General features: G+C 48.1%; 1 protein-coding gene across 2 annotated transcripts in view; it reads right to left on the bottom strand.

Moving 5' to 3' along the window:
* The window catches only part of ACOXL (acyl-CoA oxidase like), a 272425-nt gene that overhangs the window by 179795 nt on the left and 66115 nt on the right, over positions 1-26515 (bottom strand). For both annotated transcript variants that reach the window (XM_081156817.1, XM_081156818.1), the window contains exon 10: positions 15691-15725. In XM_081156817.1, coding sequence (XP_081012943.1) covers positions 15691-15725 — 35 coding nt within the window. The remainder of the gene's footprint in view (positions 1-15690; positions 15726-26515) is intronic.

Here is a 26515-nt window from a genome sequence, read left to right as displayed (position 1 = left end):
CGAGTCCAAGACCTGAGTTCGAATCCCCATGTCCACCTGGTATAAAGCCACATGTCCTGCGCCTTCCTGAGCCTCTGCCTGGATGATCACAGAGACATGCAGAAGGTCATCTGGAAATTGTAACCACGGTGCCAATTCTGTCTTCTACCACATCTGCCTGCCAGTCTCCTCTCCCCCCTCCAGAAGTTGCTTCCAGCCGACCCAATGGGCTACACCACACACACACATGCACGCACACGCACACTCATGCCTCAGTACACTCTCTTAATCACCTGCATCGTGCAGTGTTCCCACCAGTCACCAGAGGCAGATGTGTATTTAACCTCTATCGCATCACGGCAGACAATAGGAATGAACAATGGACTTACATTCTATTGGAATTTATTTAATGTCCCAAATTTTATTTCTTTTTCATTTTAAGATTTAAAGAGGGAAGAGAGGAGAGAAGGAGAGTGAAATAGGACAGTCCAGGTAAAATAATCAATTATCTTCCAATTACCTGTCACACCCTGTGGGTGATCAACAGGGCAGGACCCTCCCTCCTGTGTGTCCCCAATGCAAGCCAAACCAGGGGTGGAGGTGAGCTGGCTCCCAAGGGCAACGGGGAGCCTAACCGTGGATGCACAGCTCCAAATCACTGCACAGACCACCATAAATGGGTTCTGGGTGCCCTACCATTTAGGAGAGGCTACCATTCTCTTCCCCACATTTGTACAATTAATTGAAAGTGATTTAGTTTCTATGTTTAGACAGACAGGTCAAGAAACAAAATGAAACAAAAAGGGTTTCAGGGAATACTGGAGCTTCTGTCCACACAAAAGCCCACACAGCACCTGACAGCCCTGACGATGGAAAGAGGGATCCGCACTGGTGACCCCGGTGTCCAGGGCAGTGTTTCTCCACTATTCACACTTGGGCGGATGGATGCGCCGCGGGGGGCGCCCTGTGCCTGCAGGATGATGAGCAGCACCTCTGGCCTCCACCCCCTGGATGTCAGTAGCACCCTCCCCTGAGCTGGGCAACCAATTTAGAACCCCTGGTCTAGGAGAGGTGCAGATAAACAAACACCATATGCGCCACCTCTTTCAAGAAGCCAACACGACACACATGTGGATGGGTGAGCATGTGTTCTGGGAGGAGGAATGCTGCGGGCATGTGCGGGGCCCACACCTGAGGAGTGGTGTGGCTCTTCTGTGCCTCTGAGCAGCCCCTCACTATGGGTGCTGGCAGAGATGGACACTGTCATATAACAGAATGAGCCACTGTGACAAGCAGGCGTATCCACCTTACAAAAGACCAGGCAGGGGAAAGCTACACATTTACTTCTCTCCAGGGCACTGAGCTCTACCAACCTCAGCAGGAAGCAAAATCTAGGTGATAAGACACCTCAGGGAAAAGAAACAGAGCATTTGGGACGAGTCCCCCTGCACTGGGCCACAGCAACGGCACACTGCACCCTTTCAGGACAGCCTCAGGCCCCCACAGACTCAGTCCTCCAAGTAGTCAGAGTCTATAGGATGTTCCTGGTGTGTAGGTGGCTTGCACAACACAAGAGGCCAAATGCGATTCATACAGCAAAAATTACCTACGAGTGCCCTAGCTGATTTGGCTCAGTGATCAGAGCGTTGGCAGCAGGCTGAGGGTCCTGGGTTCGATTTTGGCCAAGGGTACGTACCTTGGTTGTAGGCTCCATCCCCGGCCCCGGTTGGGGCATGTGATGGCGGCAACCAATTGGTGTGTCTGTCTCACATCAATGTTTCTCTCTCTCTCTCTCTCTCTCTTCCCCCCCCCCCCACTCTCTACAAAAAGCAATGGAAAAAATATCCTCAGGTGAGGATTAACCAAAAAAAATTTTTAATTGCCTATAAGCCAGGGAGGAAGGAAGGAAATCTAGAACCTTCTGTGGCTAGCTTCACAGAGCTTCAGGATTAACTCTTCCCAACCGAACTGTACATTAAAACTTGAGAACAACTTCAGGAGGAAGGAGTCCAGAACCGTAAGCCAAGCTTGAAGGAAAAAACATAGAAATGAGCCTCTGAACAAGCTTTGCCCCCCAATCAGCCTGACCAGAGAACCCCCTCCCCACCCCACCCCACCCTCTCCCGCTTCATGGAAACACAAACTGGGCTTGGTAAACTCTCCTCCCATAAAATGTGTGCTCGCTGTCCCGTCATCAGCCGGGGCAGGTGACATGGTAACAGTCCAGGGGATATATAAAGGACCCTGCACTCCCCCCCCCCCCGTCGGCTGTGCCTGCATAACACTGGCTTGGATAGTGGCCTTCGAGCTGCCCCCACCCCCCGGTCCTGGCAGAATGGCAGCTCCACTCTGCACAATGAGGAAGGTACCGGCATTCCTCCTCCAGGCTCATTTCTCTGTCTGCCCTTAGCCCCAGGATGGCCCTTTCACTGGGTGCCTGGTGCCTGCCCTTAGCCCCAGGATGGCCCTTTCACTGGGTGCCTGATGCCTGCCTTTAGCCCCAGGATGGCCCTTTCACTGGGTGCCTGGTGCCTGCCCTTAGCCCCAGGATGGCCCTTTCACTGGGTGCCTGGTGCCTGCCCTTAGCCCCAGGATGGCCCTTTCACTGGGTGCCTGGTGCCTGCCCTTAGCCCCAGGATGGCCCTTTCACTGGGTGCCTGGTGCCCTGCCCCCTGCCTGCCACTCAGTGGCAAACAACTGAAGGAAAGAGGGACAACTGCCACATTTGCCTCGGCGGCCAGGGGCGAACATGGAGCTGCATTCTCACTACTTGGTCACTGGTGAGGTCTGTAAACAGCTGCACCCACTCCGTGGGTCTCTGAGCAATGAGTTTTCCAGATGGATGGCATGAGGGCCTCCTGGGACGATACCTCAGGCACCTGTACCTGGGACCTCGCTCCACGGAGGGAGCAAGCCAAGTCAACATGTCATCCCAGCCTCTACGGGCTCAGTGGACCACAGACTGCAGAGAGGCCCTGGCAGCCCTCGGAGGGTTCCCCGCCCTGGCAGCAGCCTTGTGGTGAAGAAAAGGTCAAAACCAATTGCCTCTGGCTGAACCGCCTCCGCCAAGAGGGCCTCACTCGAGCACCTTTCCATCTGAAAAGTCCACGGTTGACAAAAGGCCTGACTGCACCTGTGAGCTGGTCCACATGAAAGCCCAGAAAGCCCAGTGAGTCAAAGCGCGTGCAGTCACACCTAACAGCTCACTTCGCTGGAAATGCCAAAGCGAGCAAAACAAGACGTCCATGCCCCGTGCCAGGAGGACCAAAGACAACATAATTCCCTATGCAGAACCCGAGACCTCACCCAAAGGCATGCGCACACAGGGTGTTCAGCGCGGCCTCAGACAAGCTGGCCTCAGCTGACGGGGCAGCCCAGGCTCCCCCGCCTCCGTTCTTTAATTCAAGTTCACCGAGGCGGAATTCAATGACAGCGAAGCTCACCGGTTTGGGCTGTTCCAGTTTCATGAGTTTTGTTTGACAAACATATACAGTGGTTCCCCCTTATCCATGGGGGACACATTCCAAGACCCCCCCCAGTAGATGCCTGAGACCACAGATCGTGCCTAACCCTATAGGTACTGTTTCTCCTACACATACATACCTGTGATAGTTTATAAATCAGGCGCAGTAAGAGATGAACAACAATAACTTATAACATAGAACAAGTGTAACAATATGCTGTAATAAAAGTCATGTGAATGTGGTCTCTGTTTCAGGGGGTCCCTTGCTGAAGTCCTCCAGAGGTTCAGTGCTTTCTGGGAAACACGCGGCGGTCACTGGGAGCACGTGCTGCTCATGTCTCCCACCCACAAATGTAGTGCCCTTGCCACCCTAAGCACTTGCCACTCACTCACTGTGGCCATAACCTTTGCAGTTTCAGGTGCGAAAATCTAGCACAAATTTTTTTTTTCTTTCTTCATAATTTCACAGACAGAAGATTCGTTCTTGCTGTAGACCTTAGCAACCTGAGCATCCAATGTTTTTTCTTTCCTTATAAAATAAGAATTTTCATCTTTTCACTTATAAAAAGCACTTCACGACTTCTCTTTGGCATATCCAAGTCGCCAGCATCGCTACTCTTGAGCTCTGGGGCCACTATTAAGTGAAATAAGGGAGACTGGAACACAGGCACTGCGATAGCAGGACAGGAGATCTGATATGGAGATGGTTGCTCAGTGACGGACGGTGGGAGCATACACAGCTATAGCCGGAGACGCTGGACAAAGGGGATGAGTCACGCCCCAGGCAGGACAGAGCAGGGCCGTGCAAGATTTCATCACACGACTTAAACAGCATGCAATTCAAAACTTATGAATTATTTATTTCTGGAATTTTCCACTTAATGTTTTCAGACCACAGCTGACCACAGATAACTGAAAGCGTGGAAAGCAAAACCGTGGAAAAGGGGGGACCACTGTACAGTAATGTAACCACCACAAACAAGATTTAGAATATGTCTATCACCCCCCAAAAGTCACTCATGACACTTTCTAGTAACCCCTCCCCCTGCTCCTGTCAACGGCTGATGTTTCCTTCCCTACAGTTCCCCTTGTCCGGAATGTCACACCGAGGGAACCACACGGTGCGCGCACTCCAGCCCGGCCTCCACGCGGCCTAGCACCTTTGCACTGCTGAGTCGTATTTCACTGTGCGGACTGGCCAGTTCACCCACCTCCAGGTGAAGGAGGGCATCTGGGCTTGTGTTCAGTGTGGGGCTATTACAAATAGAGCCACCATGGTCATTTGAACATGAGTCTTAGTGTGGAAGACGTTTTCCTGTCTCGGTGTCCGTCCTACCCAGGAGTGGAGACACTGGGTCACACGGTTAGGTACTGTTTAAGCCCCAAAAAAACTACCACGGTGTTTTCTAGAGTGGCCGCTCCAACTGGCCTTGCCACCAGCAATGCATGAGAGTTGTAGTTACTCCATACCCTCACCAGCACCTTCACATTGTCAGGGTTTGGGAGTTCTGGGTTGTTGTTGTTGTTTAAGGATTTGTTTTTTAATGTGTGGTTTTTTTAAGCCATTCTGATACATGTGTAATGGCATCTCATCGTGGTCTTACTTCGTTATTTCCTTAATGACCTGCCTCTTCGTTAGGAAAATGTCAGTTCAAGAATTTTTTTGCCCATTTATTAAATTGGAGTTTTTCTGTAAAAGGGTTGTAAGAGCTTTATATACATTCTAGATACGAGGCTTTTATCAGATACATGTTTTGAAACTCTTTTCTCCAGGTTTGTGGCTTGTCATTTAGTTCCTCAGCGGTGGTTTTCAAAGAGCAGATGTTTTTAATGTTGATAAACTCCATTTTACCAACCTTTTTGTTCACAGCGTATGCTTTTCGTATCCAAAGCAATCTCTGCCTGACCCAAGGTCACAAAAATTTCCTGCTGTTTTCTTCTATAAAGTTTTTGGTCTTACCTTCTACTTTAGGCCCATGGCCCATTTCGGTTCATTGCTGTACATGTTATAAGGTATGGTTAAGAGCTTGGGATGTTTTTTGTTTTAATGGTTGTCCATTTGTTCTAATACTATGTATTAAAAAGATTATCTTTTTTCCATGGAATTGCCTTGGCATTTCTGTTGAAAATCAGTTGGTCATTTATGTGTGGGTCTACTTCTAGATTCTGTTCTGTTCCACTGACATATATATCTGTCTTGGCACCAACAGCACACTGTCTTGATTGTGGTTTTACAGCAAGTCTTGAAACAGGACAGTGTAAGTCTTTCAACATGTTCTTCAAAATTTCAAACTTATATTTACATATAAATGTTTAATTAGCTTATCATTACACAACATTTAAATTTATGTTTCTCTATTTTAATGTGGGTTGTGCTGAATCTCTAGAACAATTTGAATTGAGTGCTTTATCCTTATGAAGGTAAAGAAGTGGTCATTTTTCAGAGATATTATAAAAGAAAGACTAATCAGTTCCTCCCAGACCTACCCCCACACAGAATGGCTTCGCCAAATGGCCTTGGCTTTGAGGGCTCGGTTATGGAGTCCACATGTTCTGATGCAGAGAGGCACATGCGGTGGGGGACAGGAATGCAATCTGCCTCTCTAATCTGCTGCCTAAGACAGAAGGGAAAAGACACAGAGTTGAGGTCTCACCTAAAAAGCAGCCCTGAGACCTAACAACAGAAAGGAGCATGGTCTCTTGACAAATATTTGAAAAGGAGGTGACATCGAGGAGCCATTGGACAGTGAGTAGGAATTCACTAACGCACAAAAGAGAGGGGAAGTTAATTCCTCAAAGAAAATAGCAAGAGCAAGGGATGAGGGAGGCAGGAAGCTCAGGGCTGCTCAGTGGGAGGAGACAGAGGTTGGGATGAGGTCTGGGGTCCCATGCTAAGAATTGGAATTCCATTCTTGGGACATGGAAGCCCACGGAAGCTTCTGAGGGGGTGGGGCATGACCAGATCTGTGTTTGAGGAAAATCCCCTTGGTGGTAAGCAGAAGGTTCCTTGCAGACCGTCCTACGGATGTGGCAACAGACACGATGAACAGGTCTGACTGGGGAAATAGCCAAGAGCCTGGACCAGAAAGTCCCTAAAAGACAGGGCTACCAACATGATACCAGAAGCGAGATTAAAAGGGGGATAGAGAGGCACAGGATGACACAGCCATGTGCTCCTTACTCCCCTGGACCCAGGAAGCATCTACAACTCACCCAGCATATTCACAGCCCCAGGCTGAGCTCTGTCATGATCACTGACAACACAACCTTGGCCCTCAAGAATGCCCCTAGCCTTGGCCCATGTGGCTCAGTTGGTTGGGCGTCGTCCCATGCACCAAAAGGTTGCCAGTGGGGTGTGCAGGAGGCAGCTGATCAGTGATCGATGTTTTGCTTTCACATTGATATTTCTCTCTCCTTTTCCTTTTCTCTCTCTCTAAAAATCAATAAGATCTTTAAAAAAAAAAAAAAAGAATGTCACTAAGTAAGGGCATATAATTCAGATACCCCACGAATATTCATATTCTGCTCTCTGGGGGCAAATTTTGAGTTAAGGTCATCTAAAACATGCAACCTTCTGAAAGATGGCTTTGCTTTTAAGATTACACCATTGGGGTTGAATAAAATTCTTGGCAACCCCATGTATAAATCTGGCCGGAGCCTCACTGTGAAGTCTGAGAGAGAGGCAGATGGAACAGTGAGCGGAGAACCCCAGTGACAGAAACAACTATTCTCTGGAAGGGGAAAAAAGGGCAGAAAGGCATCTTTGTTTATTTTTACAAAATTTGGAGAACACAGTCTCCCTCAGCTGTCTCCACAAGATCAAACCAGCTGCAAATGGGAGGCGAGAGGTGTTTGCCAACACTCAAAATCAAAGTCCAATAGACCCGATGGCCTGTTTCTTGTCTTTTCCTCCCCTGGGATGTCAAGATGACAATTTCTTGTGTGCACTGAAGCCGCCTGTCCATTCAATAAGCGTTGCAGTTCATCTGTGGACTTCCAACTCCACTTCTAATCTAAATCAGGACCTGAAAGCCCAGGACGCGCTCACTTCCCGGCCAGCCTCTGAGCTCACTCACCGCAAGGAAGGCAGTTTGGGGGCTGCTCGGTCTCGGATCCACATTTCGGTGTAAAGGGCTTTCCCACCGGTCCCGCTCAGGGACAGTCAACCCTGTCCACCTCTGACCATATGCAGGCTCCCTGCCTCTCTCTTGCCCTTGCCAGCCCTGGGGGACTCCAAAGCCTTTCAGGGGGTTGGTACCTGTAAGTCCAATAATAGGTTTAGGGCACAGGCCTGAACAGGGTACCATATCTGTCCTCTCTTAGGTCCTTTAAAACCTACAGAAAGAAGTCAATTGTGAGAGAGAGACATCTTTAGGCTCGTCTAAAGTCAAGCCTCTGTGGACGTCCACTGAACTAGAGCGGAGCCACGCGGAAAATCTGCTTCCATTTCTCATTTATTAAAGAGAAACAAACAACAAAAAGGTAAAAACACAACAAAATCATTCTGCTGGGGCCAGCTCGCCGCTCTCACACCCTGCTTTCATGAGCTTTTCTTGGAAATGCGGGCATAAGTGCCACATGTAAAAGCCCCACGCTGTGGGTTCCCGAGGCCTCCCCATCCTGTCAGAGGCTGAGGGTTAAAGGGGACATCACCACTTCCAGGCCCGGTTCATCCCAGCATGGGGTTCATCTCAGCCCGGGGTTCCCACCAGGAGGCAGCAGGCTTCTTCAGGCTGCTGCACCGCAACAGGCAGGAAGATCATCTGAACCCTCAATCTTGCAGAGAAAGAAAAAACAAAACACCCACGCAGTGGGGAACAATTTCCCCACTGTGTGGGCGGTGGGGCCCCGAGAGCTGTTATCTGCAAAGGGCACTTCTGGGGGTTACCCAGCTGTCACCACCGTGTGGATTCCACCCGAAAACCTCAAGCCAAACAGTGGGGAATGAACAAGAGACAATTTTCCACTCTGCGAAAATGACTTGACTTTACAAAAATAAATGAAAACTCCACGATAATAAACGAAATGTCTGCGGGACCTGATGTCAAATGCCCAGGTGGTCACGGCAGATGCTTGCTGTGGCAGATGCTTCCCTGTTTGGAACGTCTACACCATCCGAACAGGACGACATAATCCTCTACTTCCCGACCCTTCAGGGCCTACCCCACATGATGTTCACACACACACACACACACACACACACACTCACGCACTCTTACGCCACACAGACTGGTCTAGCGGGAGTCAAAGGCTGACCCACCATAACTGGGGACAGGAGTGGGAGATGTCGGATGTGCATGGGTTAGTGGGCAGGGGCATGTTCTTATCCATGAACATGTTCACTGTAACAAGGGAGATCTGACAGCTGAAGCACCAAGGCACATGCATGGGAACAGAACCAGGCCCCCCTTGGAGCCTTGAGCCCCTCATGCCACACAAGGACCCATCTTGCTCCCAGCAGCTCTGCCCCATGTGTCTGCAGCAGCCTGACCACTAAAGTTAAAGGATTTTAGTGACTTCTTTCCCTCCTCCTCACATCCATGTCCTCTGTGTCCCCAGTTCATTCCTCTTCATAAGTGAGCCATCCTCCCAATGTTGCCATCTTGGAACCACGTTTGCCTACTCTGACCCTTCACCTGCCCTCACCTACTACAGGAGTCTGCTAGCTTTTCTCCACCATCTCTCTTGGCCCCGGCCCTCCTGTTAGAATTTCAGAAACAGAGCTGGTGATTAGAACCTAAAGACCCAAACTTTGTTTGTAAAGGGACCCCCATCCACACCAAGAGGACCCAGGAAGCCCTCAATTCCATCATGTGGGTTCTGGGTCAAAGTGGCAAGGGACGTGGAAACCATTTCTCAGTAGCAACCATGAGCCTTTGGAGTGACCTGGAACTATAAAGACATTTAAAAAGTAACGGCAATTTCTCAAAACCTAAATAGAGAATCACATACGATCCAGCAATTCCACTTGTGGATAAATACCCAAAAGAACTGAAAGCAGGAAATGAAAGAGATACTTGCAAACCCATGTTCACAGCAGCACTACTCACAACAGCCAAAAGGTGGAAGCAATTCAAGTGTCCACCGGCTGACGAATGGGAGAAACAAAATGTTTATGTGCACACGATGGGGTAATATGCAGCCTTGAAAAGGGAGGAAATTCTGACACAGGCTACAACATGGATGAACCCTGAGGACATTCCACTAAGTGGAATAAGCCAGTCACAAAAATAAAAATACCGTATGATTCAACTTATATGAGGGCCCTAGAGTAGTCAAACTCTTAAAGACAGAAACCAGAAAGAAGGTTCCCAGAGGGTGGAGAAAGGGAAAATGGAGAGGTAGTGTTCAACGGGGACAGAGCTCCAGTCTGGAAAGGTGAGAAAGTTCTGAAGATGAGTGGTGGTGATGGTTGTACACAATGTGAATGTCTAGCCTGTGGTTTTTGCATCCATGGAGTCAACCAACTTTGCATCAAAAAGACTCAGAAAGAAAATCATCCCAGGAAGTTCCAAAAAACAAAACTTGAATTTGTCACATGCCAAGCACTGTGCTGAATCCACGCACATTAAGTGATGTGCAGGCCTACATGCAAATATAGGTTACATGCAATTTTATATTTATGCCATTTTATATAAGGGACTTGGGTGGGCATCTACGGATCTTGGTATCCTGGGTGGGGGAGGGGCCCTGGACCCAATCCCCTGTGGATACTGAGGGGCGGCTGTGCTTAATACCACTGAACTAACTGTACACTTATTAACCTTTTTAAAGGGTTAAAATGATAAGTTTTATATTAGGTACATTTTACAACCGCCCCCCCCCAAAAAAAGTAGTCAACAAAGGATGGCAGTTTCAATTAATCTAAATAAGCTAGTAGGACTTTTAAAGAGGGGGCACAACCAGAAACCCTCGCCCTTTACCTTTCTCCTCCTCGAGGAGAACAGAGGTGAATGACAGGGCCAGAAGCAGGAGGGGCACAAGAACCACCAGCAGGCACCACCGTGCCATGAGGGCCCCTGACAGGAAGACCGATCCCCCTGTGCCCGCTGACCCCAGAAGCAGGACAAAGACAGCAAGTGAGGGGCAGGTGGTGGGGCATGGCCTGCAAATGGCTCTCGGTGACAAGTTAGTAAGTATCATTAATTCCTGCACACTAGGGGTTTCCCGGAAGACGGTTTCTTACCCTGCACACAATTTACAGATGCTGCTGTGCTTCCTGGAACTTTAAGTAAGAATTCCTTATATCTCAGAAGTAATTTTTGGAAAACACAACCTCTAATAATGCCTTCATTATTTCAGGATGCTGATACATAGACAGGTCAAGTGCTCCTCGGGAGCGTTCCCACCTTGGCTCGTGTAAATGAGATGTGTGAATTGGACAGACACTTTGTTAGAGGCCCGGCCAAGCCCAAAAAGCCTGCCCTTTATCTGAGTTATGGCGATCGCTTCCTAATCATCTTTTCTGCTCCTCGAGTCCTCCGGCTCCTGTGCCGGGGACACACAGATGCTGTGGGCTGCCTCTTGCGAATACTGGCCTCCCTGTGCCACCATTCATGCAGGTCCCCGGTCCCCAATGCAGGTGGCTTGCAGGGGAATCTCAGTAGATGTCCCCTCATCTTCCTCCTCTGCAATCTCATTACTCTCCTTTCTAACTTACTTCGATGTTTGTTTGTTTTTGCTACATTTATGTAAATATCCATGACTCCCTCTGCTCTGTACTTAACACCCCAGAGCCAGGACAGGGGACAGGACAGCAAACACCCCTGGAAACACAGCACAGGGTGGCCCGTTTGCCAGGACATGTCCTGTGGGAGCATAGGTGGCCTGGCCTGCCTTGGCCTGGGTGGGAGAGCCTGCATCCTGAAGAGACTTGCTCCTGTACCACAGACAGCTGCTGAACTTCTCCTTGACCCCATCCAGCTCTGTGCAGGGCTTTTGCTCCAAGGGGTGGGATCAAAGTTTGCGGTGGAGACTGAACTGCTAAGGCTACAGAACATAGAGTGAGGCAGCCCAGCTCAGTCCCATCCCTCCACACCCTCCCATACTCGGTCTCTCCTCCAAATTGATGTCAAACAGTAGTTTAAAGACTGTGTTCTCAAGGACCTATAGGATCAGCCTGCCAGGGCATCTGCCTGAGCCGCTGGGCCTGCCTCCCACTCCCGCACTTTAGTGGGACAAGGGTGGTTCCTCTAAACAGCCTCCTTCGATTGGTTTGCTTTCTCCTGTAAGACTGTCAGTGTCCTGAAGTCTTCATCACACGTTTTTATTGTGCATCCCAACTCGAAAGTGCCTTGAAGAAAACAGTGTCTTCAATCTCTTTTCACAAGTGCTCCAAATAAATACTCCCACACTCAGTTGGCCTCTGCAACAGATGGCATTTTCCACAAATGGCCACATGAAGATCTCTCACCTCTCATGTTCTTATTACAATATGACTAACACTCCTTCCACTAAGAGGTGAGGTCTCTGTTCCCTCCTCTGAATGCAAATGGAGGGGTTCTGTGACTGTTCCAACCAATACAGTAGGTGGAAGGAATGCTATGGGACTTCCCAGGCTGATCACAGAAAGAAGACAGCTTCCAGCTGGCTCTCTCTTTCCAAGACACTCAGTCAGAGAAAGCCAACCACCATGCTATGAGGAAGCTTAACTAGCCCATGTGGAGAGGAACAAAGATCCCCAGACACGAGCCAGCATCGCCCACCAGACACATGGTGAATGAGCCTTCAGATGACTTTCCCTCCAGCCTTGAGTCTTCCAGGACAGGCCCCACACTCTGTGAAGCAGACACCAGCCATCCTTTTTTTTTAAATACTAGCTTTATGGAGATATAATTCATATACCATAAAATTCATTCTTTTAAAGTACACAGTTCAGTGGTCTTTAAAACACTAACAGAGTTGTACAGCTATCACTACCATCTGATTCCAGGACATCCCACCATCCCCAGTAGAAACCCTGCACCCATCAGCAGCCACCTCCAGGCCCTGGCAACCACCAATTCACTCTCTGCCTCCCTGGACCTGCCCACTCTGGACACTTCACACAAACAGAATCATACACTATGTGGACCCCTGTGACCAACCTCCCTTGCCCATCATGACCCCAAGTTTCTTCCATGTTGCAGTATGCACCAGCACCCCAGTCCTCTCCATGGCCAAGCAATACTCCATTGTATGGACAAACTGACGGACACTTGAGTCATTTCCACTTTTTGGCTATTATGAATAATGCTATTATGAACATTCATGTACAAGGTTTTGCCTAGACATACGTTTTCATTTCTCTTGGGTATATACTTAAGAGAGGAATTGTAGGTCATAGGGTAACTCAGTGTTTAATCATTTGAGGAACAGCCAGACTGTTTTCAAAGCGGCTGCACAATTTGACGTTCCCACCAGCCCTGTATGAAGGCTCCGCCCTGTATGAAGGCTCCAGCCTCTCTATATCCCCTCCAACACTTGACATTTTTACTGACCAATCAGAGAAGCTCCACAACAACCATTCAGGATGCATGGTTCCAACCAATCAAAAGACAGTGCTATGTGAACCAATCAAATTGCATAAATTTGAATCCTTCATTTGCATAAAAATGGACCAATCCCGGTGAACACATTCTCTATATAAGCAGCCTCCCCTTTGCCTCAGGGGAGCACACTTTCTGCTTCTTCCAGTTTGCAGTGTCCACCTGAGTGAAGTCTCTCCTTTGACGGCACTCCAGACTGGGGACTCCTGTTGGCATTGGATTGGTGGTAGCAAACTTTTGTTGTCACCGCTGACCCACAGAATGCTCCAGCATGATAAACGGTAGTTCAGTGACACTAGGCAGCCATAGAAATGGGGGTAGATTCCATAAATGTGGCCACAGGAGGAGGAAAGGTCTAACCTGTCTAATCCTAGACCCTTCTTTCCCTTCACCACAGAGGGGCTCCTGCAGGACTGTGGCTCGGGCTCCACCTTTCTACTGGACTCATAAACACATTTCTTCAGTGAGGCTGGGCTGCTCTGGGGAAGGAGCCCAGAGGAAAGTCATTTACAACCCAAGCGCTCCTTTCCATCACACCCCTTGCCCCCACCCCTGGGTAGGCATATCCTAAGTGCCACCCAGGCAATAGTAAGAGGACATTCTCCCTTCCCAAAGGAAGAACGTGCTTAGCTCAGAGAAGACTCTCCACCAACCCAGAGGGGTGTTGGTGACAATACAGAATGGTGCCAGGCACCCACCAGGCTGAGGGTGAGGAGAACGGATCTTCTCACAAACACAAGCCTGGGCCATGGCCAAGAACAGGGACAAAGGCACCGTCCGGCCAGTACCACCCGCAGGTCTGTCCTGCTCCACTCTCTTACCCGATCCCTAATGCAAAAGACGGATGGTTGGGCAAAAGTCTTGAGTGTGACAAAGTACTTTTTAGAAAGCTTTCTTCCCAAGCTCCACACGGACTGAGTGTCTGCATACGTTAGAACTCTCCTCGGGCCACAGCAAGGTAACCCCCAACCCCACAGGGAAGAGCAAATTTTGTTCCCCAAATGAACAAGAGCAAGAGCTGAGCTCTCCTGGGAAGAGGCACCTGTAGGTCTTCTGCAGAAACAGGCAGCTGCTTTTCCTGTCATGCAGGACGCATACATGAGGAAGGTTCCACCAAAGGAAAAGAAAGGAAATGATAACAATTTCAATCTCTGTCTCCCCCCTACACTCTCTCTTACACACACACACACACCCCACATCCAGTGTCCAGCCAGCATTCGAGTCCAAGGTCAACCGTCCACACCAGGCTTCCTCATTGCAGAGCAGCTATGCATCCTGTCAGCTGCAGGGTTTGGCTGTGTTCACAGGGAATGGCGTGCACCTCGCCGTGTGCAGGCACACTTATGACTCCAAGGGATCACAAGCTTCTCTGGAGCAGCTGAACTCCAAGGGGGCCCAGAAATGCCCACCACAAACGCTTTTCTTCACTCATATCCAGGGTTCCAATCCACTCCTGCCCTCTCCTACTCTAACCTGTGCAGCTCACAGCAGCTGACAAAGGTTTCAATGATGGCCCACTTTACTGCTCAAATCCCGCTTAAATGCGAGCCTTGCATACTAGTGGCTATAAGCATTTTTAGAAGGCAAACTCGCTGTGAAAGCAGATAAGCATGGTTCGTTTGTGGAGAGCTATGCCCAGGAAGGGGAGGTGAAGCCTGTCCCTGGTGGGTGGCACGCTGGGGGGTTGGAGCACAGTGGATTTAAGGACAGGAGGAACCTAGCTTATGGCCCCTCCATTGGGGCTGGATTTTACTTGAATTAATTCAACACCTTAATACCTTTAGATGTGTGCAAAGGAGAAAGATTGACACTAGTACAAAAACAAACATTTTTCATACATATGATGCAATTGAGACAAAGGCAGAAATCGTAACTCGAGATAAAAATAGAGGCCCTTGCCCAGCCGGAATGGCTCAGCAGTTGAGCGTGAACCTATGATCCAGGAGATCGAGGTTCAATTCCCTGTCGGGGCACATCCCCGGGTTTCGGGCTCTATCCCCAGTAGAGGGCATGCAGGAGACAGCCAATCAATCATTCTCATCATTGATGTTTCTATCTCTCTCTCCCTCGCCCTTCCTCTCTCTGAAATCAATAAAAATATATTTTTAAAAAATAGGGGCCCTTGCCCAGCCAGGCGTGGCTCAGCGGTTGAGCGTCGACCTAGGATCCAGGCGACCGGGGTTTGATTCCCGGTCAGGGCACATGCCCAGTTTCAGGCTTGATCAATGACTCATCATTGATGTTTCTATCTCTCTCTCTCCCCTCCTTTCCTCTCTCTGAAATCAATAAAGATATATTGAAAAAAAAAATATATATATAGGGGCCCTTTACCCATCCTCAAATGGACTTAAGACAGGAAAGAAGGAGTCTGCATGGAGGGGGCCAGGGCTTCCCTGGCTCCCTGTCTGGCCTCACCTCTCATGTAGGTCACCCCCAATTTCGGTTCTCATTCTTGGACAGAGAACATTACTTACTCCTGCCCTAGAACATATTTTTTATTTTAAAAGCAACATGCTACTACCACCAGTTTACACAAAAACCTTATTCCTCCAAATAGCTATTTGCCAAACAACTGGAACAATTTCATCTAACTGCTGTGACACTGACATCATGGGGGAGCGGCCACCAACAGGAAGCTCAAAAGCCTGTAGACTCGAGCAAACCAAGACTACTGTAAACCAGCAAGCATATTCCTTTAAAAAAAAAAAAAGTAAACTTTACCTGTGGCTGTAGAGAATGGCTATCGTCAACCCAAGCTGCAAATAAGAGAGAAATACATATTAAATAATATCAAGAATATGCTGAAGTCAGCAGAAAATTAACTTAGTTTGGTCAATAGTTTTTAAATGTTTCCTATTATGCCCCACTGCAAATACTTCATAAATAACACATTTTAGTAACAGATCTTTAGTTTCAACTTAGCTTTTAGGGGACAATCACATTCTGAAAGGGACTTTAAGAGGCCTACAATGTTTCACTGTGGAGTAAATAGGAGGCGTCTCTCCTCAGGAAAGACTTCCCAAGCAGGGCTCCTTGTTTTTCCCTTTTTTTCTTTTTAAAATGTTTTTCATTGAGGTATAACTGACAAAACTGTACTTATTCAAGGTGTATAAGATGGTGATTGGATAAGAGCATACACTGTGAAATGATTACCACACGTTACCACGGGTTCATTAACACCTTTCACGTAATTATCTCTGTTTGGTGAGAACACTTCAGACCTGCTCTCAGCAACTCTCCAGTACATGACACAGCTTGCTGGCTATAGTCACCACGCAGTACATTAGATCCCCGGCGCTCATGCATCTTAAAACTGGAAGTTTGTACCTTCGACCAACTCCCCCCCATTTCCCACTCCAGGCCCCAGCAACCACCACTGTACTGTTTCTATGAGCAAAACGGGGCTCTCTCGACCCTGGAGACAAAGCGCTACAGATGGGACTGCCCCGTGCGCTGCTCCTGAGGTTTGCCTTAGGAGAGGACCACCGTCCTCTGTCCCCACCATCCCAGGGGACTGACCACCTGCGTCAGAGCCTCCCTGAGGGGTCACACTGACTCCGTAAGCTTGACACCAACAGGCCATAGCTCTAAGGACAGCAAGGCAGCAAACATGGGATCCACATGTGACACCAAGAGGAAGTGGGCAGGATCACTGGGCACAGCACCAGGGCGGGGCCGAGGCAACCCTGTGATTCCCTCTCTACTCTGCAGGTGTCGTGAAAACCTCTCAAGTATAACCGGGGGCCAGTCACGAGGCCCAGGCTCATTCACACAAAGTCAGTCATGGACCACGGAAGAGTCAGGCCAACCATGTCAACTGCAAACTGCATGGGTGTCAGCAGGTTATTTTAGCTCTCAGAGCCTCAGTGTTCGCAACTGTAAAATGGGCAAAAGAGTTCCTTTTCTCAGAGATGAATGTAAAGATTGAGCAATTTTCCTACATTTGTGCTTACGTGTGTGTGTGTGTGTGTGTGCGCAAACTGCCTCACAGAAAGAAATATAAATATAGGCAATACCCCATTTATGAAAATGTCACATTCCAAAATCTAATTTTTAAGTTAGCTTTTGGAACTTTGAACGTATTTCACCATGTAAAACACATTCACGAGCCATGACAACAACTATATGAGTCTCACTCTCCTGCTCGTGCTTGAAAGATGGAGTCACTAGTTTAGGGAACTCATGCAGTTAAAACCCTAAGCATTACAATATCATTTCAGGCGAAAAATCTACCTAAGTTACCCATTAACATCCCCAAATACATCATTGCTGATTCCCTTAATGTTACCCCCATGGGGTGGGTGACTTCTGTGGCGTTATCCTGGGTCTTGCATGATGACAGGAGGGTCCCCAGGTGGTGGGAGGTGGGAGGGGTGGGGAAGAGAGTTAGAAGTAAAATCATCGCTGAGATAAGAAAGCCCAATGCCTCTGTCCAGTGTGACATACGCAGAATCCCCCAGCTACTGTGTGAACTGCTGGGCTCCAGAATAATCCGCAGCTGTCACCTCTGCATACACCCCAAGTACAGAACTGACACGATGGGCCATCAGCAGTCTGGGCGGACAGGCTCAGCTTTACAAAACACGCATCTCAAAGTGAAGCATGAAATATATGTCCAGCTGACACTGTACCACACTCGCCTGAATTTATGCGATGATCTATCTCAACCAAGCCAGGAGGGTATTTTCTCTGCGACTTAAGCAAACAGCACAGGAAGTTGCCTCAGGGACAATCAGAAATTCAAAGAACAAGAAGGAAACTATTTTGGGAATGAAATAAAAACAGAATCTGCAGCCAAAGGTCAGGAGGAGCAATTTACAGATCTCACGTGCTGGGTAATTTTTACGTTTTCTGGGGTTAAAAAGTTCTGGCTTACAGTTAGGCTAATTGTAAGATAATTTTTACGGCTGAATATTTTGATAAGCTTTGGAGGGCTGTTTAATTGGTGGCTTTTCCACAGCTGAAAGACAAGCCATTGCTGGAGCAGGGGAGGAAACGGACAGAATTGGGAAAACGCAGGACAAGCTGTTAAATGGCCGCTGTGCTGGTTAAATGGGACTTGCAGATAAACCCCTCACAGAGGTGAATTTCAATTCAGCATTTTTATTAGTCTTTTCCCGGCTTCTGAATGAAATATGTTTTACTGTCATTTTTAAAGGACACCTCTGTGAAGGAAGAAAGTGTGAATCTTGGAATCACACAGGCCGCCCAGCATGTGCACAGGTCTGGTGACGCCAGGCCAGAAACTAGACGACCAGAGCCCGTGCGAAGGCACCAGGGCCACATGGGAACCAGCAGAGGGGGTGGGTGGGAAGGCAGCATTCACAGTCATCTAGCAAACAAGGCTAAAACCCCGCTTGGAATGCACTGGGTCCAATCAGGCACCCCTGAGAAGGTGCTGGAACAGTCTGGAGAAGTCCCTGTGAGCCTTGCCACGAAACCCAGGTTGGAACAGGCAAAGGAAGCCAGTTAAGCTGCAGAAGGAGCTTCTCACACCTGCTCCTCACTCCTACATATTATGTGACCCTAGAGGAGGCAGGGGTCATAGAAACTTCTGAGGTTTCAGTACCAAAGCACAGACCAGGTAAACGCAGCTGCATTATCTGCTGAGAGACAGGAGGAGACCCTTCCTCAGTCTGAGGAACCTCCGTCAACCAGTCAGGCCCCGCTAAGAAGCATTAGCAGCTCAGAAACGCTTTAAGCAAGTCTCACCGCTGCCTGTATGCGCACATACACACACGTGCATGTGTACACACATACACCTTACACACACACACACACATACACACAATGTGCACTCTTCCATACTCACACTATCCATGCACACATACATTGCCCACTCATCTGTGCATAAACATATGCACACACATCTACAACTGCACTCACGTGCATGTGTGTACATGTTGATAAGCATGTGTTTATGTGTGCACATACATGTACGTGCATACACAATTCTCACATGCACACATATGTGTGCACCGGCACATACACATACATACAGGCATTCATACCCCATGTGCACAAACACTTTCGAATTCAGAGAGACCCACAGAGCCCCTGAGACAAAGGGAGGCCTCAGACAATTGACCCTTTTGTTGCTGGTCTCAGCAGGGACCCAGAGGAGAGGAAGGAGGGGGGCTGGGGGTTGGCCCCTTGACCCTGGCCCAGCAGGGCTGAGGCCCAGGGACAGGGAGGTCAGCGGGAGTTCTGAGCTGCCCCCCTGGGAAACTCCCCCCGAGGACATACTGTAAGTACTGCCAGAAAGCACTTAACAAAGCCCCATTTGGAATACTTCTTAGATTTTCACAATTTGTTAAAAACAAAATTAAATCACACTTTAATGGCAAGGAAAGAGTAATTTAACATTTTTCAAAATCTCCACCAGCTACAAAAACCTTTTTCCTGCTGCTTCAGCCTAAAAATGCTCCCTTTTTGGAACAGCTGACTGAGGCAGCTGTTTTGTATCAAGTCCGAGCGTTTTCTATATGACCCAGGGAGCTCAGACAACAGGCAGGCCTTCCTGCATTAGAGGGTAATCTGAGAATAATTTGCCATAAAACACCCAGAAGTGCCCCAGCTGTGGCCGGATACGCCCTATAAAGTACCACGTAGACCGCATGGATCTCATAAAACAATCTTAATAATTTTAGAAAATGCATTTCTAAAGCACACTTTTAAAATGTTTTAAAGGAAAGGAACAGTTGACACCGTCTCAGAAGGCAGCAGGGAACTTCCCTCTGGTGTCCATGGATTGTCAGTGTCTCTCCCCCGATGCCCACTTGACCGAGGGCATATCTGTCACTGCGAATCCATTTCTTACGGGACTACCGTGCTTCGTGCTTAGTAGGCACTCTCACACATAAGCTGCCAGGGCAGGGGAGGGGCAAGAGTCTGGGAAGTGTCAGCCCAGCGTCACCCAGCTGGTGAGTGCTCTGAGTGCGAGTTCAGAATGTTCCAGACCAGGGGTGGCATGCTGCAAGGGGCACTTTTCACAGGGTCATTCACCAACCAGCCACAGCCCTGACACTGCCACTCCTCACCCCTCAAGAAAAGCTGGAAACCAAGGGTTTTGTTATAAAAACTCCCACCTTTTAAATTGATGTGAATATTTTCCAAATACTGTGTGAGCCAAACAAAACATGTCAGTGGAGTCTGGCCAGCGCGCCGCTGGTCTGCAGCCCGTCTGTGCACCTGCCGAAGCTGCTGTGCCTCTGCTCGGCTTCTCTAAGCCTCAGATCCGAATTAGTGAGTTTGTGACAAACCGGGAAAAAGCCTTTGTATTACTTCTGAGAGTCCCTTACTTTTCCTATACTAATGTGGGCCTTTTTCTTTAGTTTACTTCGTTTTAATTTCAAGATTCCAAAGATTTATAACATCGCGAAATTAAAAGAAAAGCTTATTTTCCTCCTGTTTTGTTTGTTTGTTTTTGGTGGGGTTTTTTTTTACTATTCCTTCCCTGTTCTATGGGAGATGTGGGAAAGGAGCAGGAAGGGGTGAAGAGGCATGGTGCAGACAGAATCGCACATACAGAAGCCAGGTGAGGTGGCACCAAGGGTGGGGCAGGAGAAAGTGATTCACCCTGCTCTCCTAGCACCGCTCTCTCCTGATGATACCCAGGCCCCCATGCTCCCCCGCCCAGCACCTCCAGGGCTGGTCCTCCCCAGGCATCACCCCAGGGCTTCCTCACCCTCCGTGCCTGATTCTCAAAAGCCCCATCACACACACCACAACCCACTAGGGGCACCTGGCAGGGCTTTCTTGGGCACTTGCTACCTCCTCTGACAAATTAAAGGCGCTCAACTAGCAGACACGCGGTTGCACTGAGCTCTGCGGTCAAGTCCCCTGACTTCTTGCTGTTCCCTCATTGAAAATGGGGATGATGTTACCTATCTTGTGGGTGGTTTCAGGCAGGTTCATTTAGAGCTCAGAGATGAGGCCCAGCAGCAGTCTCAGCGTCTCCAGGGAACCTGTGAGAAATGCAGATTCTCGGGCCCTGGCCTAGACCTACTGCATGGGGGGGGGGGCGTTAGCCAGTCCTGCAGGGGTCAGGTTTAGGAAGCACCGAACCAGATGATGTATGGGAAGAACTTAGCATATGCTTGGCACAGATGAACTCTTATTAAGAGCTATGACCATGCTGATGATGACGGTACAGCTCACAGTAAAGTTATTTTCACCTCACGCCCTCTTCATGTCGTTTCAGTGTCCTACACTCAACGTCCAAGATCGTAACCCCTGTGAGTTGAGGCCTGTGGCAGGCCCAAGGTGATACTTCGGGAGGTGAGGCCTCCTGGTGCACCCAGGTGATCACCCGCTCAGCCCGGAGAGCTCCACACCCTGCGAGGTCCACTGCATGCTGACGAGGAGCAAGGACAGCCCAGGGCCGGCTTCATGAAGGCCAAGGGCCAGCCTCCCAGGCTCCCCCCCACCCCGCCCTGCACTCCCGTCACTCCCATCAACAGAGAGAGAGGGCAGGAGGAAGAAAAACAGCAGCGTAACTACTGAGCTCCTTTCCCGATCCTTCCTTGTCCCTTAAAGTTAAAAAGGAAGAAAACACTAGAGATTAGGAAAAGGAGAGGGTGTGCATACTGTGTAGGCTCTTCCCAGATTTGTCAAAAACCTGGTAATTCAGATCAAAAACTTTCAAGACCTGATGCAAAAGACAAGTTGCTAAATCAGTGGAAAGTGACACTGAACTACCATTGAACTGTAGGCGGTGGTTGTTTAACCAGCCTAAAAAAACAGGTTGTTTTTAAGTCTCTAAGCCCCAAATGACTGAAGAAGTCAGACCAATTATGCTGCTGCTCCTCCCACTGTCCCCAAGAGCCTAAGCCAGGCACCACCTTTTTGGTCTAAAAGTTACAGCAGTGCTGGGGAAGCCTGGAGATGGCACCACACAACTTGCTGTGGCCCCCCATTTGCCCAAATTAAAAACATTTGTGGGTCTTGGGTTACTGCCCCCACAGTGACAGCCCCTTGAACCCCTCCTTCTAGGTATTTTTCCAGGGACCAGAGCCCTGAGGTGCTGGCAGGTGGAGGGAACCCCCTGCTCTCTTACCCTTGGTGCCCTCCTTTGAAGAGAGAGGACAGTAAATTCACCCCCAGGAGAGAGAGGGAAGGAAGTTTGCAGGCCAGCAATGGTAAGGGCTTTAGGAGGTTGCTGTCATCTTTGTCGTTGTCATTAAGTGGCCAAGGCCCGTCCCCGTGTGGCAGCCCAGTGAGCCTCAGAGCTGCAGAAACAGGGCTGCCCATCGGTTCGCTCCAGGAACCGCCGGGTTCACAGGACTTGTCCATGAATGTATTTTTTCAGGTTTTAGTTTCAAATGAAATAACTGCGGATATTTGTTTCCTTGCTCCTCTTGATATGAACAGGTGGGTATTTGATATGAGCAAACCACACATGCTTCCATGTCCAGGGAAGTAGCATGATGTGGGCGTGGGTGCTGTGAGCGCCTCCAGCATGAAGTGCCGAACCCGGGACACTCTGGGACTTCCAGTGGCAAATGCTACTGAGAAAAATTCGGTGAAGTCAGAGCAGGCCGAGAGGAGGAAGGGGCTGAAGAGAAGAAGGGAAACGTGCAAGGGACTAAAGAGAAAAAACAGGTGCCGCCCTCCAATGCAGTCAATCACAAAAGCATTTGAGGACATTTCTAAGGTGCATTTGGCCTGTTAGTGCCAGAGAGTGAAAGGCCTTTCATAGCCTGTCACAGAGCTTAGAGCCCCCACCACAGCTTGCTGACCCACGCTGACCCCCAGACCCCCACCAGAGTCCGGAGCAAGGCTCCCAGGAAAGGAAGGATCTTTTTCATGTAAAACGCAAAAGTAGTGTTAAGGAACTTGTTTGAACACAAGAAGAACACTTTTCCTCCTAGTTTTTACCTACATTCTCCTCTATCTAACTTTTAACCCCCAAAAATGTTTACACAAAACAAATAAATAGACAAACAAAAATTCCCTTCACCCAGATGTATGGGACATGGGCCACACCGAGGCAGGCCTCCCATGACCTATGAGAGCAGCTGTTAAAAAAAAAGGTGCAGTATTGAAAAAGAAAAAATATATGTATTTTTTTAAATATGTTTTTATTAATTTTTTAGAGAGAGAGGAAAGGAGAGGGAGAGAGAGATAGAAACATCGATGAGAGAGAAACAGCAGCCTCCTGCACGCCCCTTACTGGGGACCGAGCCTGCAACCTGGGCATGTGCCCCGACTGGGAATCGAACCAGGGACCTCTTGGTGCATGGGACGACATTCCAACCAACTGAACCACACCGGCCAGGCAATAAAACATATTTTTAAATTAAACTATTTATTACGAGATAATTGGAGATTCACCTGTAGGTATTGGAAAGTATAGAGAGAAATAAAACAGAGAGGTCCTGTACATCCTAACCCAGGTTCCTCCAAGGGCAACTCTCACAAAACTGTGGTACAATATCACAAAGAGTATAGTGACATTGATACAGTCAAGCTACAGGACATTTCTGTCCCTTGTGTTGCCCTTTATAAATGCACCTGCCCACATTCACCCAATGTTTAGACCCCGGCAATCATGGATCTGTGCTCTATTCATGTAATTTTGTGATTTCAAGAATGTTATCTAGCCCTGGATGGTGTGGCTCAGTGATTACAGTGTTGGCCCGCACACCAAAGGGTGGTGGGTTCAATTCCTGGTCAAGGGCACGTACCTGGGTTGGGGGCTCGCTCCCCGCTCCCAGTCGGGGTGCATGTGGGAGGCAACCAATCGATGTGTCTCTCACATCAATCTCTCTCTCTCTCTCTCTCCCTCCCTTCCTCCCACTCTTTCTGAAAAGCATTATGTGAACGTTGTGGGATCAGATCTTTTCATTCAGCACAATTCTCTGAGGATTCATCTGGGTGGTTACATGGACCAATAGCCCATTCCTTTTGATTGCTAAGTAGTATTCCACAGCACGGATGTACCACAGTCTACTGACCTGTTGGAAGACTTCTGGATTATCTTCATTAGGGGCTATTATAAGTAAAGCTGCTATGGACGTTTGTGGGCAGGTATTCGAATGGACACAACTTTTCATTTCTTTGGATAAATGTCATACAATTCTTATGCTTATTTTGTTAGATTAATGTGCTATATTTCTGTCCAAAGATAACTTTCATTCTTTGTTGGTAAATAACCAATTTAGAAATGGGCAATTAAACAAAACACTCAGTTTTGTAGGGACCGCTGGGGCTGTCTACTGTCCTTTTGCATCAGACATCCCTAACTCCTCTCCACTGAGGGCTCCAGGTCCGTCTCTAAGACTTCTGAAAATACTAGGCACTCCCATTATCTCTCCTCTCCTCGATACCGTCCTGCCACTGGTTGTGCCTAGAAACATGGCCCAGGCCTTCAGTCAACCACAGAAAGAAGCAGAAATCACACCATTCCCAAGAAAATAAATGCTTTTCAGGATTCCAAGAAAAACCTTGCCTAAGGGCCCAAAACATTTCTCCCCCAAGATCTCAGAGCAATGTGCAGGAAGGGGAATGATGACATTGGATGTGGCACTGTCTCTAAAAGCAAAACTTTGGAAAGAACATCAGTCTCCACCAGGAGGGGCCTGGTTATAGTGGACTACCATGCACTAGTTTTTAAATTGATTTGAGAGAAAGAGGGGAAGGATGAAAGAAAGAGAAGAGAGAAAGAGAACCACTGATTTGCTGCTCTTCTTATTTATGCATTCATTGCTTGATTCTTATATGTGCCCTGATGAGAGATTGAACCCACAACCTTGGCACATCAGGACAACGCTCTAACCAACTGAGCTACCCGGCCAGGCTTACCATGCACTATTTAAAAGATTGAGGAAGTTGTCTAGCTACTAACTTGGAAAGATCTCCAAGAAATAGTATTAGGAGAAAAAAAACAGGCAGAAATTCACCTCCTGTATGGCAGTGTGAGCCCTCTCCAGACTGATCCTCGCACAGCTAACAGCTATAAAACTTGGGGCAAAACACAGCAAAACTGCTGAGTATCCTTACGGGCAAAAACAAGCAATCAGATTGTTGAAGAGCATCAAAAATTTGAAGTAACAACTGGCACAGGGTGAATTTCCTGGATTTTCAGGGTTTTTTCCCCGGTTTTTGCCCTGAAAGCATGGGTGACTAACCTCTGAGAGATAACCTGTTGCCCTTCTGACTGGAAGAACCAGGAAAAGAAGCAAAGGCAACTGCGGTCCCTGGAGTATGAGGAGGAACCCCAGAGAGGCAAGGGCAGAAGGAAGGGCCCCTGACCCTGTGCATGGTCTCTGAGTGGTTCTCAGGTGACCACTAACTAACATGGGGGGGACAAGGCAGAACAGCAAAGGCATCAAGAATTGACTGAGACTTAAACCCCCAGAAGACAAGACAGAGCTTAAGGTTAGGCCTTGAGTCTAACCAGGTTAACTGCCTGCTAAAATAAACCTTCGACATTCTTCAGAAGAATATAACATAACACAGAGTCCCCCCAAAATAACATTCATAATGACCAGAAGATAATCTAAAGTTATTATATTTATGAAGAATCAGGAAACTGTGACTCATTCCCAAGAGAAAAGACTGTCAACAAATGTCCACCCTAAAGTGATCCAGGTGATGGGATTATTAGGCAAGGGCTTTCAAGTATATATTACAACCATACTCCAAGAGATCAAGGAAAATATGCTCTAATTAATCAGAAGATAGCAAATCTAAGCAGAGAAACAGACGATATAAACAAGAAGCAGCCCGACTGGAGTGGTTCAGCGGGTGAGCATCGGCCTAGGATCCAGGAGATCGTGGTTCGGTTCCCGGTCAGGGCACGTGCCCGAGTCGCTGGCTCGATCCCCAGTAGGGGGTGTGCAGGAGGCAGCCAATCAACAACTCTCTCATCATTGACGTTTCTATCTCTCTCTCTCCCTCTCCTTTCCTCTCTGTGAAAGCAATAAAGACATATTAAAAAAAAAATAGAGAGAGAGAGAGAAGCAAATAAAAGCTTTTGTATAGAAAAATACAGTATCTCAAAATAAACGTTCCCTGAATGGGCTTAATAGCAGAATGGAGATACCAAAAACAGTCAGTGAGTTTGACGATAGAGTGATATAAATTATCCAAAAGATAAAGAAAAAGATTTTAAAATGAACACCAAAGAGGCTATCAATAAACCAAAGAGATTCTGTGTTTGTGTATTGAAAGACTCAATATTGTTAATATGTCAGTTCTTGAGATCCCAATGCAATCCCAATCAAGTTCCCACCAAGTTAGTTCATAGATATTGACAAAGCGGTTCCAAAATGTATGTGAAAAGGCAAAGGACTTAGAAGAGCCAAAACAGAAAAGAAGAATAAAGTTGAAGAAGTCACACTGCCCAACTTCAAGACCACAGGAATCAAGATAGCTTGGCAGTGGAGAAAAAAGAGACACAGAGGTCAAAGGAACTGAACAGAGAGCCCAGAAATAGCCCCACACGAATACAGGCAACTGAGTTTTGACAAATCCGCAAAGGCAACTCAGATGAGCAAGGATCATCTTTTCAGCAAATGCTGCTAGAACAGTGGAACAGACA

Source organism: Miniopterus schreibersii, assembly GCF_964146895.1.
Source record: "Miniopterus schreibersii genome assembly, chromosome: 13".
NCBI classification, from domain to species: domain Eukaryota; kingdom Metazoa; phylum Chordata; class Mammalia; order Chiroptera; family Miniopteridae; genus Miniopterus; species Miniopterus schreibersii.
Note: the sequence above shows the minus strand (reverse complement) of the source record. Positions and strands in the feature narration are given on the sequence as shown.